Below are 17,283 nucleotides of genomic sequence, written 5' to 3' on the forward strand. Positions count from 1 at the left end.
CGCGAACGTTATAGGCTCATTGAAAAATCTGATTCGATCGTTGCAAATATAATTTCATTCCAAAGTAGACGAGGCCATAGCTTGCATTTTTAAACAGAGTTCAAAGTTACACGAATCGTTCACTCAAACCTGCCAGCAATTGTGAGACACGTTCATACCTGTGAGACTTATCAAACTTTGTAGTAACTTGACATAATAAATGAAAGTTTCGTGATAACAAATTGCAACATATAAACGACAGACCTTCAAGTTCAACTCAAAATAGTTTCTAGACCACCGTTGGTAGAAATTGAAACAATTAGTGATGTAAAATTTTATTTAAACACATGCATATCACGAGTAGTTTTCGGCATAAAACTACTAAATTTAGCTTAACGGTTTGTGAAGACAGACCGTTTGTTAGGTCGAATTTTTGTTAGTATGTTCAATCTAAAAGGTTTAATTTGTCAATAACTTGACGCTATATGTGTTGTAATGCAGGCTGTTGTTGTATTTAGAGCAAACGACAAAAATGAGTGAATAACACAGAAAAGTGTAACAAATAAAGTGCAAGTGACACTTGGCTACGTCACAAATGTTTTAATATCTATTCAACTAGTAGGCTTACTGGTGGCAGTATGGCAAGCCAACCAAATGCAATATTTACTTCAATTACCATCATAAAACGTCAAAAACTGTATAATTAATTTGCTCCGTTTACCCAAAATACCTTGTTAAATACCCAAAATATTGTAAAAGTGTTAGATTTGCTGGATCTTTGTGTGAATCAAAGATTCAAAACATTATTCTGATTTCACTACAGATGATTGTGCAAAAAATCACATTCTGTAAGAGTTATTTAAGAGAGTCGGGCTTAAAAACTGTTGTTGAATGTATTCAAGAAATTAGTCGTGTTATTACTCAATTATTAGCTATGCATTGTATAAAATTTATGATGTACGATCTCTTGTATTTCAATTTTCAGTTTTAGTACAATGTTATATAAGAATCATCAAAACGCACGAGTGTTATAGGCTCTTTGATAAATCTGATTAGATCATTGCACATATATTTTCATTCCAAAGTAGATGAGGCTATAGCTCACATTTTTAAATAGAGCACAAAGTTACACGAATTGTTTACTCAAACCTGTCAGCAATTGTCATCATCGTTTACTCAAACCTGTCAGCTGGTATTTTTGTGTTATTCTGCAGATGAGATACTAGCTAATAATTTATGATTTAGAGCTCGAAACAATCAGAATGCATTTTTATCATTTCCGCAAGGCAACCCCGAAGTTACTCATCAGGTGTCTTTGTTTCAAATGACAATACCTAATGAGCCACACCTCGAAAAAGATAATTAGAAGTGAAGAGAAATTTGATTTTTCAGATAAGTTGTATGTGGTAACTATAAGTATTTTTCAGAAACTATATATCAGTTATTAGAAACTATCATAATGTGTATTTCTCAGAAACTGTATATTTATTAGAAATTATGTGTAATTATTAGACACTACCGTAAAGCCTCTAATTCAGGGTTGGGCAATTATTTTTCTCCAAGGGCCAAATGAGAAACGGAAAATATTGTGGAGGGCCGGACCAAATTTGAAATCTACTCTAATTATTAATTTTACATTGAAATAAGTAAATTGTATTATTTACAAAAGTTGGTAAAAGTATGTGTTATAGTTAGACAATGAGAGAGTGAGGTTGTTTTATACTACAATAAATTTATTGATGTAATTGATGTATTCAGTGGAAACAAAGGTCAGTTTGCCACATTCTGACTGTTTTTCTTTCACATAACCTTAAAGCTTTGTATTTAATATAACTTTCTAGTAAGATATCACAACAATGTAACATAATTCACAACATTTTTATATCAAACTGCCAAAGTTTGAAGTGGAGATGTGAAGTACATCTGACAGATGGTCATCAGTAAGGGAGGACCTGTGCTTGGATTTGGTAAAGTTCATTAATGAGAACGCTTGCTCGCATGTATAGGTAGATCCAAAAGGAACCAACATTTTCTGAGCATGTTTGTTCATGTTTGGAAAATTTTCTTTCTTGAGAGATGAATAGAACTCCAGCAGTGATGCTGACTTAATGTGCTCTGCCAATACTGTATCTGACCGCAAGTCTATGAGTTCCAGCTGGGCATCGGTGAGCACATTATCTACATCGCATGCAAAGGGAAAGAAATCAGGTGCATTTCATCCTCAATGTTTTTAAAATTTTCAAATCGTCTTGAAAACTCACTGTACATGTCTCCTAACATCGATGAATACTTACAGAGGTGACTGGCTGATGGTTTGACTTCTTGAGGGGTTTGCGTGTAAGTGAGAGTTTTATTCTCTAGTTGATTTGAAGAAAACTGCAACTTTCTCATGCAAGCCTTGACCTGGATATGCATTTCATGGACAAAAAGGCCCTTGCCTTGCAGTTTAGTGTTCAGTTCATTCAACAGTGCAGTCACATCAACAGCAAATGCTAAATCTGCAATCCAGTCTACATCTAAGAGCTCAGGAATGTTTTTGCCTTTAATTTCACAAAACTCTTGAATCTCTGCTTTTAGGTCCCAAAACTTTTTTAACACTTTGCTCAAGCTGAGCCATCTGACAGCTGTATGGTACCTGATGTCACCGTGTTCGTTATCATGCTCTTCTGAAAGTGCAACAAATTGCCTGTGATTTAATGATCATGCCCTGATGAAGTTAACTGTCTTGGTTACAACATCAATAACATGGTTAAGTTTCAACACTGACTTACACAACGCATGCTGATGAATAATACAATGAATGAACACTAATTTATGCTCTGGGTTAAGTTCAGTCACTTTATCTTGCATTCATTTTAAAAGTCCTACATTTTTTCCGATCAGATTTGGACAGCCATCAGTAGTGACTACTACCAGTTTGTCCCAATTTAGTTCAAGCTTGTCCATGCATGCGTTTACCTCCTTGAGCAAATCACACCCCGTGTTTGTTTCTTTTATTGATCTCACTGCTGCAAGTTTTTCCGTAATCTTGAAATCCTGTGTTATTCCTCGGAGAAACACGAGTAGCTGCACCGTGTCGCGAACGTCACAGCTCTCATTTAAAGCCAAAGAAAAAAAGTCAAAACTTTCTGCTCCATTTTTTATCTGAAACTTAAGCTTCTCCGCGATGTCCTTCATCCTTCTTGTCACCATTCGCCTGGACAGTGGGACTTTCTCAAATGCTTCTTTTTTCTCAGGACATATTAGCGCTGCAGAGTCCACCAAGCATTCTTTCACAAACTCTCCCTCTGAAAAAGGCTTAGTTTTTATCGATTTTATGAGATATTACAAAGCTGGTCTTGGTTGCTGCATCCCGGGCTTCATGTAGCTTGGTAAAATAGCTTTGCTGTTTTTCTAGCTTTGCAAGCAAATCTTCAGACAACCGAGTTATTCTAGCCTCACTCAGATGTCCGTATTTTTCTGCATGTTTTGTCTCGTAATGCCGACTCACGTTGTACACTTTAAACATGGCAACCTGCTCACTACCAAGTGAACACACGGGTTTAGCACCGAGTTCTGTAAATAAATGTTTAGCTGTCCAGATTTTCTTGAAACCACAGCCTTCAGCATCCACCTTTCTTTTTTTGACGTATATAGACATTTTAAGGCTATTATTATAATAAGATGCTGCTAATCACATGCACTCGGACTGCTTCACTACCTGAACATAGACACCGTACGTCTGCTGGAAACAGGTCTTTAAGTGAAAGCACTATTGTTTTACTGTACGCATTATGCACAATTTTGAAAGTTGTTAGTTAGTAATCTTTTATTTTGCTGAAAACAAAATTAAAATTTTGGAAGTAGGTTTCATTTTCCTAACTCTTTGAACCTTGGCCGTTCTGGTTAATGTGTGTCAGCAACTCTGGAAAATTTGTCCAATGAGCTGATGTTGTTAAACTTTTATTAAATATATCTAAATGTGCTCATAATACAACGATATTTGATAAAACACTAATGAAAAAGTCGGGCAACCCACAGCAAATATCATCAATCTGCAAAAAACAGTATCTAAAAATTATTCGTACAGAAACTTTAAAAATTCGTACGACTTTAAAAACTAGTAAAAATCTTTGCAGTAGTATCATATCCATCAAACTCATGTTCATCATCATTTCATGACTCAAAATATACTGAAAAATTACCGTTAGTATCATAAACTTCTTCAATTGCATCACAATCATTTATGGCCTACTAACGAATGAGTCGTATCGGTTTTTTCTAATAAAGTTTGTTATTATAGCGAAGGAAGTAGATAAAGAAATTTGAATAATGTTGCAAATGGGGGTGAAATTTCAGGCCAACATCTTGGTCAAGAATTAATTTTATTGGTTCACGCTGTTAATTAGTAACAGCTTTTGTAAACAGAGCCATGTGAATGCCGGTATTCTGGCCATTAGGTTTCAGACGCACTTTACGCAATGCCAGAATACCAGCCGTTATGGTTCAAAGTTGTAAGTCCAAGAAACCTTGACAGGCTGGTCAGAATGGGCTCGCGGGCTGTAGGCCTATTTGGCCCACAGGCCGTACAATTCCCGGGTCTGCTCTAATTAAACGTCATGGCGCTCTATTGTTTAACCCTTTTATAGTGGTGGTCAATTGGAGGCGGTGTTCAAATGAAGGCTTGCGTTGTATTTATCAAATGGCTCGTCAGAATTTTGGGAAAATTACTTTAGCCCTATTACGGGCGAAGCGAATGTCACCTATCTGGTGGGGTGATATTAAACATATTGGATGCAATAAATCTGCTAATTTACCTCCAACTTGTCAAAAATCTCTTAATAAATATGCATCGAGAAACCCAGAAATATCTCTACCAATTGATATCTATTGCTTGTAATTAGCCTGCGATGGTATTATAACCTGTGTCCTACTTTGCAATCTGTTGGGGCTTTCCATTTTTATTTCAATCTAAATTTGAAGACATATTTTTGTTTTATATCTATATTTACTAATGTTGCATAAAAGCTCGTTGCACTCATTGATATTTTTGCTACAGTTTGCAGCCAGTACTAGCTTTTTATGTGTAATAGAAGAGGAGTTGCGAGCGTCGACCAGATGTAAGATCAGATTACTGCAATGACGCTATCAAATAATATGCTATAAATCTGCAAATTTATTAAGTTATATAATGATAATCTATTAAATGCTACAGCTACAAATATATATTCATTAACAAGTGACACAAATGAGCCATACTTATATTACATGCAGAAACCAAAATTAACGTTTTTAAAACAAAAGTATTTGCATCGTTTGCTCGGATAGCTGCGTTCTGCTTGTTGCTTTCGATGGAATAAACATCTAACTGTTCAATACCTTCCGCAATGTTTTCTGACCTCAACTCTTTTTTTTGGGCTGCTGAATTAATCGATATTAGCGTCCAAACAATTTTTTAGCAGAGCCAAAACTTACACATTGCATTTAGCACAAGAGCAACATGTAAAAGCTCTGCTCGCTAAACATAACTTTTGGCGTAAAACTAGTCATTCACCTACCGCCGTGAATGTAAACCTTTTTATATACATTTACTTCGAAGTATCAACACCGGGTTAAACAAGGAACTGCTATTAGCCTGAGACAGTTAATTATTTCCATGGTGTTGCTTTCAAAGTTTTAATGAAAAAAAGAACAAAAAGCTTTGGAGTTGGACAAAAAGAGAATTAATTGTTATTGATGTAAACGATTGATTATTAATATGATTTGGGGAACACTTTTTTACTGATCACTTGATATTTTGGGTTCATAAGGCTTAAAGATTGTCAAAGTGGTGTTCAAAAGAAGATGGCTTTCAAATAAAGGTGGCGCTCTATTTTTCAACCCTTCTCTCATAGTGGTGGTCAAAAAAAGGTGGCGTTCAAATAGAGTTTTTACGGTATGTGTATTTCTTAGAAACTAAGCGTATGTCTAAAGTATTTTATTAAACTCAGCAATCATTTAGTTGCACCATCGAGCGCTAGTAGCTTTGTGTGTTCTACTGGTTTTATGTTTCTGTAGATTTCATCTAAGATCTGTTGTTGTCGGGGTCCTGCTCAGCCTGCTGCCAATGGGCACTTCTAAAGTCTGCTCCCTACTTAGTTTACTGCGTGTTTCCTTCCTGTTGATGTTTATTTGCGGTGAGTGACCAGTTTGAGATGAGTGTAATTTAACTATTTCCCACTCACCTAAAGAGCATGGTTTTAGGGGAGAACATGTGATTGGTTTTAGTTATTTATCAACGAACAATTGTGACTTATTCGCAGAACACTCAAACTGTGTTCACTTAAATTTGAGTAAAAAATGACAGGTGGTTGTATGCTCTTTTGTTAGTGATCATATAAAATAGTCATAACTTGTACCCTGGCAGTCCAGTGCGCTGTGATTGATCGTCAGATGTAATAATTATACATGCAATCATTCCTCGATGCCAATATTTGATTGGTGAACTTTTCAGAGTGTCGGTCCATGAAGCTAAATGTTGCCGGTTCAAATCCTGCATGGTGTAATATCTTTTTTCAACCTCAAACCGTGGCTTCGGACAGACGGACAGACACGTCTCTTATTATAATAAAGATGGTTATCTATTTCATAGCTTGCTGTTTTGTATCCTTCATTGAACTCAATAGCTTTTCTTCACCAATATTCTATCAATTGTTTGGCTTGACAATTAAGTTAGGAGTTTCTCTATTGTGAGTGATTGACATATCTGAGAGAGCAAATACGACATTATATAACATTTTCAATTTCCTTTCTGGGCAACTCATCAGCAACAGAACTTATTCTCAGTGATTTTGCTTTCATGTAATGAAGGCTTATTTTTATTGGCTGGGATATTTCTAACAAGAGGCCTTCAGGAAGTTTTCAATTATTTTCATACCTCTTCTTTATCCGAACTTATGGTAGAAATATTCTACTAGTTGAAGACTATCTCTCGCTGCGCACCAGACTATCTCTCGCAGCGCACCAGACTATCTCTCGCAGCGCACCAGACTATCTCTCGCTACGCACCAGACTATCTTTCGCTACGCACCAGACTATCTCTCGCTGCGCACCAGACTATCTCTCGCAGCGCACCAGACTATCTCTCACTACGCACCAGACTATCTTTCGCTATGCACCAGACTATCTCTCGCTGCGCACCAGACTATCTCTCGCTGCGCACCAGACTATCTCTCGCAGCGCACCAGACTATCTCTCGCTGCGCACCAGACTATCTCTCGCTGCCACCTGACTATCTCTCGCTGCGCACCAGACTATCTCTCGCTGCGCACCAGACTATCTCTCGCTGTGCACCAGGCTATCTCTCGCTGCGCATCAGACTATCTCTCGCTACGCACCAGACCATCTCTCGCTACGCACCAGACTATCTCTCGCTGTGCACCAGACTATCTCTCGCTACGCACCAGACTATCTCTCGCTACGCACCAGACTATCTCTCGCTGCGCACCAGACTATCTCTCGCTGCGCATCAGACTATCTCTCGCTGCCCACCAGACTATCTCTCGCTACGCAACAGACTATCTCTCGCTGCGCACCAGACTATCTCTCGCTACGCACCAGACTATCTCTCGCAGCGCACCAGACTATCTCTCGCTGCGCATCAGACTATCTCTCGCTGCCCACCAGCCTATCTCTCGCTACGCACCAGACTATTTCTCGCTGCCCACCTGACTATCTCTCGCTGCCCACCAGACTATTTCTCGCTGCGCACCAGACCATCTCCCGCTGCGCACCAGACTATCTCTCGCTGCCCACCAGACTATCTCTCGCAGCGCACCAGACTATCTCTCACTACGCACCAGACTATCTCTCGCTGCGCACCAGACTATCTCTCGCAGCGCACCAGATAATCTTTCGCTGCGCACCAGACTATCTCTCGCAGCGCACCAGACTATCTCTCGCAGCGCACCAGCCTATCTCTCGCTACGCACCAGACTATTTCTCGCTGCCCACCTGACTATCTCTTGCTGCCCACCAGACTATTTCTCGCTGCGCACCAGACTATCTCCCGCTGCGCACCAGACTATCTCTCGCTGCCCACCAGACTATCTCTCGCAGCGCACCAGACTATCTCTCGCAGCGCACCAGCCTATCTCTCGCTACGCACCAGACTATTTCTCGCTGCCCACCTGACTATCTCTTGCTGCCCACCAGACTATTTCTCGCTGCGCACCAGACTATCTCCCGCTGCGCACCAGACTATCTCTCGCTGCCCACCAGACTATCTCTCGCAGCGCACCAGACTATCTCTCACTATGCACCAGACTATCTCTCGCTGCGCACCAGACTATCTCTCGCAGCGCACCAGATAATCTTTCGCTGCGCACCAGACTATCTCTCGCTGCGCACCAGACTATCTTTCACTGCGCACCAGACTATCTTTCGCTGCGCACCAGACTATCTCTCGCTGCGCACCAGACTATCTTTCGCTGCGCACCAGACTATCTTTTGCTGCGCACCAGACTACCGGGCTACTAGCAACTACAAACAGAATCCAAATTGTTGAATTTTGACAAAAAGATTGCAAGACAAGACAGAATTAAATCATCCATTTGAAAATGACGTCTTATGAAAATCTTGAATAGTGCTCTCTTTAGGATTACCACAAGTAGAAATCTTGTTTAAATATTTTGTAAATGCTCATAAAACTGAGTAAGTGCTCATTTGAAATGTAGGTGATTCTGTTCAATGTAAAACATATTTTCTTTTCTTTCTTTGTGAACTATATGCACTCTCTGTTTACTTATTGTACTTGTTTTCATTTAGGAGGAGCTCTTGCCACGCAACGTCTGCTAGTTGTTATAAATAACCAAGATAATCCTCACCATCTCAGCTATTCCAAGCTCACCCAAAGCTATATTCAGGGTCAAGCTGACTCTGTGAAAAGACATCTGGCTGTTGAGGTCATCATATCAACAGCGACATGGCCAGATCTGCGTTCCTTGTGGACGTTCTACCCATTGCTTAAAGAGTAAGTTAAGCAACACTTACCTGTGGTTACTAGGAGTGTTACTAGCTATTACGTAGATATATTATAGGTTATCGGGTTAAAGGTTATAGATTATCCTACAGGGGTAATCTAATAGAAATAAATCTATAGAGACTACTGAATGCTCGTAGTTATGCGAGTAATAAAAAGGTTTTTGGCAAAGAAAATTCATTTTTAATCAACATATACAACATTCACCATTCTAACTTTTAAATGAAGGTGTTTGTTCATTTTTGTGTGCATCCGGCTAATGCATGATCTAAATATTTGAAAGCTCAAGGCATAGCTAAAACAAATCGTTGAAAAACATGTTTTACTTCTTATGCTACACATTCGTTCAGTATTTAAAACAGCTTATAAACAATGGCTGGTAGTGTAGTTGCTATTGGCTAACTTTCTTTACCCAATGAATTTGAGTAACATGAGCTAGTCTAAATCTTTACTATAATAAGAACCATGTTTGTCCGAAGCGAGTTGAGAGCTGTAGGAAAATAGATTGCACAAGAATCCAACTTGCACCAAGTGCACACCACTAAACCATGCTGCCACCTCGCTCTGCTTTGGAATATTTGTGTACATAATCATTACACTCCATAATCTCTCATGGCCCACTCGACTGCTGAAGCACGCGAGTGTGCGTATTTTAGTCAATCGCTATTAACTGGACATACGATGACAGACAGACATTTGATTTTATATATAGATCATCTTATAAAGACAATCCTATAGAGGTAATCCTACATAGATGATGCTCTAGAGATTGACCAATAGAGAAAGTTTGACACTGTTCTTTGAGATGGTTCTCAATTTATATAAGAGGCGGTTCTTAATTTATATCCACATATTGCTACGGACTTTGAGTGGTTATAATAGACTAGTATGCTGGTAGTCCGGTGTTCTGTGAGAAATCGTCAGATGTAATAACAATCTGCAGTTATTCGGAAATGTAGTAAAGCGATCAATTATTGGTTTGCCAAGCTGAATTTTGCGAGTTCGAACCCCGTATGAAGCAATCCTTTTTTATCTTCTACCTGTGGCTTCGGACAAACACAGCTCTTACTATAGTAAATAATTGGAATGTTTGTGAGCAATAAAATTCTTCTTGAATTGTATTATTGCCAAAATCTCAGGTCTCCTGAAGAAGTTGTTGTGAGACAAAATTGCTAAAGTATTACCTAGAGGTCTGAAGGTTCTTAGCTTAACAAATTGATTATATTCAGCATGCGTGAGGCTTGTATGGTATCTCATTTTTTATTGCTGTGTCTCAGGCTAACCACACTCACATTGTTGTTTCCAGAATTAAAACAAATCATCTCATTTTATATGAGTGACCAAGGAATTCCAAAGATGGTAATCATGGAGTTATCTCCTTTTTAAATGTTTTTATGCCGCCTCAGTGATGCCTATTAGATGCTATTTTGTGAGCAGCTAGTCGTTGCCATCACATATTTTGTTAGTCTTGTTTCACTGTTTTTCATAAATAAAATCTTTTTATGAGGGACATTAAAACTTCCTTTTTGGCTGTTAGTAAAATGACTGAACAGCATTGAATGGGTGTGTTTACTATCTGAAGTGGTGTGTTTACTATCTGAAGTGGTGTGATTACTATCTGAAGTGGTGTGATTATTATCTGAAGTGGTGTGACTACTATCTGAAGTGGTGTGTTTACTATCTGAAGTGGTGTGACTACTATCTGAAGTGGTGTGTTTACTATCTGAAGTGGTGTGTTTACTACCTGAAGTGGTGTGATTACTATCTGAAGTGGTGTGATTACTATCTGAAGTAGTGTGATTACTATCTGAAGTGGTGTGATTACTATCTGAAGTGGTGTGATTACTATCTAAAAGTATGATGATTAGGATATGGTTACAAAGAGAATAAATTAAGAATTTTCCTTTCCTAGTTATTGCGAATGTTTTTGTGTGAAATGAAAATAGTCCTGAACAAATTTGGAATGAAATTATATTATAAATAATGTAATATAATTTATAAATTAATATTACAAACTATATACAATTTTAATACAATATAATTATAGTCTAATTATCATATAATAATATAAAGAAACAGTGTTGTAATTATGATATAACATTATGAACACAGGCATACCAAAATCATTAGGGTAAAAAACTTCTTTTCTTCATTTTAGCGACTGTACCTTATACTCCTACCGTAATTTCTAAGCCACCACCTTGGCAGTAAATGGTTTGTGTACGACATGAATGAGAGGACCAACAGAGTCTTTGCAGTCGTGCTAAATCACTCCTCAGCTAGTTGACTGCAGCCACCAGTCAGTCTTTCATGCATTTTTGTCTGATTACAACTGCTTTGTTTGATTTAGGCAGGGTCATAGAGTTATCTCCACCTAGAGTGATAACTCTATGGGCAGGGTCACATTCATAGCTGATGCAGAAGATAGTTCTTGATGAAGTGAATATTTGTAAGTGTAGGTATAGCTGGTGGGTTATTGTTAGCTTTTTATCTGCTTTTCTGCTGTGTATCAGTATTCACTGCTTTTTCTCAGGCTGAAAGATCTCTATGAGTCAGACAACATTGACTGGGTGCTTGTCATACAGGAGCACACGGAAGTCGACCTAGTTCTGCTACAAAAGCTGATAACAAGCTTTAATTCAAGTGCACCACAGTTCATTGGCAGAGCTCTGCAGGACAAGACACCGACCATAATCCACCATTACGAAAATACAAGCTTGAAATATCCTGACTCTTCTAGCGGGATGTTGCTCAGCTGGCCTCTGATTACGTCAAGGCCAAACCGCGAGCCTATAGACTTCAATATTGACCCTCAACATGAGGTTAACACACAGTTGTATTATGTTTGTTATTTTTTGTGAGGAAGTAACGAGGAATTGCCGATTTTCAACATACTTGCAAAGTTTAGACTTACAGCATTGTGGTACTTTTTTCTTGTACCAAATTTTTAATTGTTTGCAAAAGTCCAACGAATTCAAAGAAAGTGTAAAAATGCAAATTTGTAGCGCATTAAAAACTCAATTGGCTGAGTTATTTTACCTTTTAAAAGTGAGTGTCCATACAGTGAGTGTCCATACAGTGAGTGTCTATGCGGTGAGTGTCCGTACGGTGAGTGTCCGTACGGTGAGTGTCCGTACGGTGAGTGTCCGAACGGTGAGTATTCGTACAGTGAGTGTCTGTACGGTGAATGTTCGTATGGTGAGTGTCCATACGGTGAGTGTCCGTACGGTGAGTGTTCGTACAACGAGTGTCTGTACAGTGAGTGTCCGTACAGTGAGTGTCCGTACGTGTGCAGTAGTGTCCGTGCAGTGAGTGTCCGTACACGGCGACTATTATTAGAAAGTATGAATTCTATTTACACGGCCATAATTTTTCATATTACCAAATAACCTCTCTAGATTGGTGTGTAACACAGAGGTCAGCATTGCAAACACGGCCTGCTTTGAATGGTGTATCAATTAATTCTCCTTCGAGTCCTAGCTAAAACTAAGACTGCAAGAAGCTTCATAATGATATGTTACCCATTCATTGAGCTTCTTTTATTTGACAGCTGGCTAGATATTTATACGATGATGGCAAAGGGACAGCCCTGACAGACGCTGCTGAGTTCTGTGGAGAGTCCAGTCAGTCAGACACATGCGCTACTCGTTATAGTCTAGAGTCAACACTCTGTGTATGTACGCGTTAGCTGGTAGTGTAGATAACTCTTCATCCTCCTTTCTGTCTAGAAGCGGGCAAATAGAAATTATGATGAAATCTGTCTCCATTAAGTAATGGTGAAGTGTAGAGTGAGGAAATGTGAAAGCTCTGTTAGGTATTGTGGTTCAAGATAAGAATAACGTGGCACACAATCTGTTGTTTTTCATGGTGAATGCAAGTCAAGTGCCACAGCCAATTGGCTCACACATAAGAACTTTAAATAACAGAATTTTAGTTTCCAATTGTCTGTATGGTTGTAACTTGTATATAGTCTGTATGGTTATAACCTGTCTATAGTCTGTATGGTTGTAACTTGTATATAGTCTGTATGGTTGTAACTTGTCTATAGTCTGTATGGTTGTAACTTGTCTATAGTCTGTATGGTTGTAACTTGTCTATATTCTGTATGGTTGTAACTTGTATATAGTTTGTATGGTTGTAACTTGTCTATAGTCTGTATGGTTGTAACCTGTCTATAGTCTGTATGGTTGTAACTTGTCTATATTCTGTATGGTTGTAACTTGTCTATAGTCTGTATGGTTGTAACTTGTCTATAGTCTGTATGGTTGTAACTTGTCTATAGTCTGTATGGTTGTAACTTGTATATAGTCTGTATGGTTGTAACTTGTATATAGTCTGTATGGTTGTAACTTGTATATAGTCTGTATGGTTGTAACTTGTCTATAGTCTGTATGGTTGTAACTTGTCTATAGTCTGTATGGTTGTAACTTGTCTATATTCTGTATGGTTGTAACTTGTATATAGTTTGTATGGTTGTAACTTGTCTATAGTCTGTATGGTTGTAACCTGTCTATAGTCTGTATGGTTGTAACTTGTCTATATTCTGTATGGTTGTAACTTGTCTATAGTCTGTATGGTTGTAACTTGTCTATAGTCTGTATGGTTGTAACCTGTCTATAGTCTGTATGGTTGTAACTTGTCTATAGTCTGTATGGTTGTAACCTGTCTATAGTCTGTATGGTTGTAACTTGTCTATAGTCTGTATGGTTGTAACTTGTCTATATTCTGTATGGTTGTAACTTGTCTATAGTCTGTATGGTTGTTACTTGCTTATAGTCTGTATGGCTGTTACTTGTCTATAGTCTGTATGGTTGTAACTTGTCTATAGTCTGTATGGTTGTAACTTGTCTATAGTCTGTATGGTTGTAACTTGTCTATAGTCTGTATGGTTGTAACTTGTCTATATTCTGTATGGTTGTAACTTGTATATAGTCTGTATGGTTGTAACTTGTCTATATTCTGTATGGTTGTAACTTGTCTATAGTCTGTATGGTTGTAACTTGTCTATATTCTGTATGGTTGTAACTTGTCTATAGTCTGTATGGTTGTTACTTGTCTATAGTCTGTATGGTTGTAACTTGTCTATATTCTGTATGGTTGTAACTTGTCTATAGTCTGTATGGTTGTAACTTGTCTATAGTCTGTATGGTTGTAACTTGTGTATAGTCTGTATGGTTGTAACCTGTCTATAGTCTGTATGGTTGTAACTTGTCTATAGTCTGTATGGTTGTAACTTGTCTATATTCTGTATGGTTGTAACTTGTCTATAGTCTGTATGGTTGTAACTTGTCTATAGTCTGTATGGTTGTAACTTGTATATAGTCTGTATGGTTGTTACTTGTCTATAGTCTGTATGGTTGTAACTTGTCTATAGTCTGTATGGTTGTTACTTGTATATAGTCTGTATGGTTGTTACTTGTCTATAGTCTGTATGGTTATAACCTGTCTATATTCTGTATGGTTGTAACTTGTCTATAGTCTGTATGGTTGTAACTTGTCTATAGTCTGTATGGTTGTAACTTTTCTATAGTCTGTATGGTTGTAACTTGTCTATAGTCTGTATGGTTGTAACTTGTATATAGTCTGTATGGTTGTAACTTGTCTATAGTCTGTATGGTTGTAACCTGTCTATGGTCTGTATGGTTGTAACTTGTCTATAGTCTGTATGGTTGTAACTTGTCTATAGTCTGTATGGTTATAACTTGTCTATAGTCTGTATGGTTGTTACTTGTATATAGTCTGTATGGTTGTAACTTGTCTATAGTCTGTATGGTTGTAACTTGTCTATAGTCTGTATGGTTGTAACTTTTCTATAGTCTGTATGGTTATAACTTGTCTATAGTCTGTATGGTTGTAACTTGTCTATATTCTGTATGGTTGTTACTTGTATATAGTCTGTATGGTTGTAACTTGTCTATAGTCTGTATGGTTGTAACTTGTATATAGTCTGTATGGTTGTTACTTGTATATAGTCTGTATGGTTGTAACTTGTCTATAGTCTGTATGGTTGTAACTTGTATATAGTCTGTATGGTTGTTACTTGTATATAGTCTGTATGGTTGTAACTTGTCTATAGTCTGTATGGTTGTAACTTGTCTATATTCTGTATGGTTGTAACTTGTCTATATTCTGTATGGTTGTAACTTGTATATAGTCTGTATGGTTGTAACTTGTCTATAGTCTGTATGGTTGTAACTTGTCTATATTCTGTATGGTTGTAACTTGTATATAGTCTGTATGGTTGTAACTTGTCTATAGTCTGTATGGTTGTAACTTGTCTATAGTCTGTATGGTTGTAACTTGTCTATAGTCTGTATGGCTGTAACTTGTATATAGTCTGTATGGTTGTAACTTGTCTATAGTCTGTATGGTTGTAACTTGTCTATATTCTGTATGGTTGTAACTTGTCTATATTCTGTATGGTTGTAACTTGTCTATAGTCTGTATGGTTGTAACTTGTCTATAGTCTGTCTGGTTGTAACTTGTCTATATTCTGTATGGTTGTAACTTGTCTATATTCTGTATGGTTGTAACTTGTATATAGTCTGTATGGTTGTAACTTGTCTATATTCTGTATGGTTGTAACTTGTATATAGTCTGTATGGTTGTAACTTGTCTATATTCTGTATGGTTGTAACTTGTCTATAGTCTGTATGGTTGTAACTTGTCTATATTCTGTATGGTTGTAACTTGTCTATAGTCTGTATGGTTGTTACTTGTCTATATTCTGTACGGTTGTAACTTGTCTATAGTCTGTATGGTTGTAACTTGTCTATAGTCTGTATGGTTGTAACTTTTCTATAGTCTGTATGGTTGTAACTTGTATATAGTCTGTATGGTTGTAACCTGTCTATAGTCTGTATGGTTGTAACTTGTCTATAGTCTGTATGGTTGTAACTTGTCTATATTCTGTATGGTTGTAACTTGTCTATAGTCTGTATGGTTGTTACTTGTCTATAGTCTGTATGGTTGTAACTTGTCTATAGTCTGTATGGTTGTAACTTGTCTATATTCTGTATGGTTGTAACTTGTCTATATTCTGTATGGTTGTAACTTGTATATAGTCTGTATGGTTGTAACTTGTCTATAGTCTGTATGGTTGTAACTTGTCTATATTCTGTATGGTTGTAACTTGTCTATATTCTGTATGGTTGTAACTTGTATATAGTCTGTATGGTTGTAACTTGTCTATATTCTGTATGGTTGTAACTTGTATATAGTCTGTATGGTTGTAACTTGTCTATAGTCTGTATGGTTGTAACTTGTCTATATTCTGTATGGTTGTAACTTGTCTATATTCTGTATGGTTGTAACTTGTATATAGTCTGTATGGTTGTAACTTGTCTATAGTCTGTATGGTTGTAACTTGTCTATATTCTGTATGGTTGTAACTTGTATATAGTCTGTATGGTTGTAACTTGTCTATATTCTGTATGGTTGTAACTTGTCTATAGTGTGTATGGTTGTTACTTGTCTATATTCTGTATGGTTGTAACTTGTATATAGTCTGTATGGTTGTAACTTGTCTATATTCTGTATGGTTGTAACTTGTCTATATTCTGTATGGTTGTAACTTGTCTATATTCTGTATGGTTGTAACTTGTCTATAGTCTGTATGGTTGTAACTTGTATATAGTCTGTATGGTTGTAACTTGTCTATAGTCTGTATGGTTGTAACTTGTATATAGTCTGTATGGTTGTAACTTGTCTATAGTCTGTATGGTTGTAACTTGTCTATATTCTGTATGGTTGTAACTTGTCTATATTCTGTATGGTTGTAACTTGTATATAGTCTGTATGGTTGTAACTTGTCTATAGTGTGTATGGTTGTAACTTGTCTATATTCTGTATGGTTGTAACTTGTATATAGTCTGTATGGTTGTAACTTGTCTATAGTCTGTATGGTTGTTACTTGTATATAGTCTGTATGGTTGTAACTTGTTTATAGTCTGTATGGTTGTAACTTGTCTATATTCTGTATGGTTGTAACTTGTCTATATTCTGTATGGTTGTAACTTGTCTATATTCTGTATGGTTGTAACTTGTATATAGTCTGTATGGTTGTAACTTGTCTATAGTCTGTATGGTTGTTACTTGTATATAGTCTGTATGGTTGTAACTTGTCTATAGTCTGTATGGTTGTAACTTGTCTATAGTCTGTATGGTTGTAACTTTTCTATAGTCTGTATGGTTGTAACTTGTCTATAGTCTGTATGGTTGTAACTTGTATATAGTCTGTATGGTTGTTACTTGTATATAGTCTGTATGGTTGTAACTTGTATATAGTCTGTATGGTTGTAACTTGT

General features: G+C 37.2%; 2 protein-coding genes across 2 annotated transcripts in view; one reads left to right on the forward strand and one right to left on the reverse strand.

Annotated features, from left to right (window-relative positions):
* Positions 1 to 1,858: 1,858 nt before the first annotated feature.
* On the reverse strand, positions 1,859 to 3,619 carry LOC137387461 (general transcription factor II-I repeat domain-containing protein 2B-like). The gene is made up of 3 exons (XM_068073894.1): positions 3,421 to 3,619; positions 2,274 to 2,645; positions 1,859 to 2,157 (listed from the first exon to the last, which is right to left on the reverse strand). Exons 1-3 carry the CDS (start codon positions 3,617 to 3,619, stop codon positions 1,859 to 1,861), a joined length of 870 nt encoding a protein of 289 aa, XP_067929995.1.
* A 2,400-nt stretch (positions 3,620 to 6,019) lies between these two features.
* Positions 6,020 to 17,283, forward strand: part of LOC137389483 (beta-1,3-glucosyltransferase-like) — a 44,081-nt gene continuing 32,817 nt past the window's right edge. Inside the window, exons 1-4 of the mRNA XM_068075535.1 lie at positions 6,020 to 6,134; positions 8,764 to 8,968; positions 11,511 to 11,799; positions 12,528 to 12,650. Coding sequence (XP_067931636.1) covers positions 6,065 to 6,134; positions 8,764 to 8,968; positions 11,511 to 11,799; positions 12,528 to 12,650 — 687 coding nt within the window. The 5' untranslated portion in view covers positions 6,020 to 6,064. The remainder of the gene's footprint in view (positions 6,135 to 8,763; positions 8,969 to 11,510; positions 11,800 to 12,527; positions 12,651 to 17,283) is intronic.

Source organism: Watersipora subatra, chromosome 1, assembly GCF_963576615.1.
Source record: "Watersipora subatra chromosome 1, tzWatSuba1.1, whole genome shotgun sequence".
NCBI classification, from domain to species: domain Eukaryota; kingdom Metazoa; phylum Bryozoa; class Gymnolaemata; order Cheilostomatida; family Watersiporidae; genus Watersipora; species Watersipora subatra.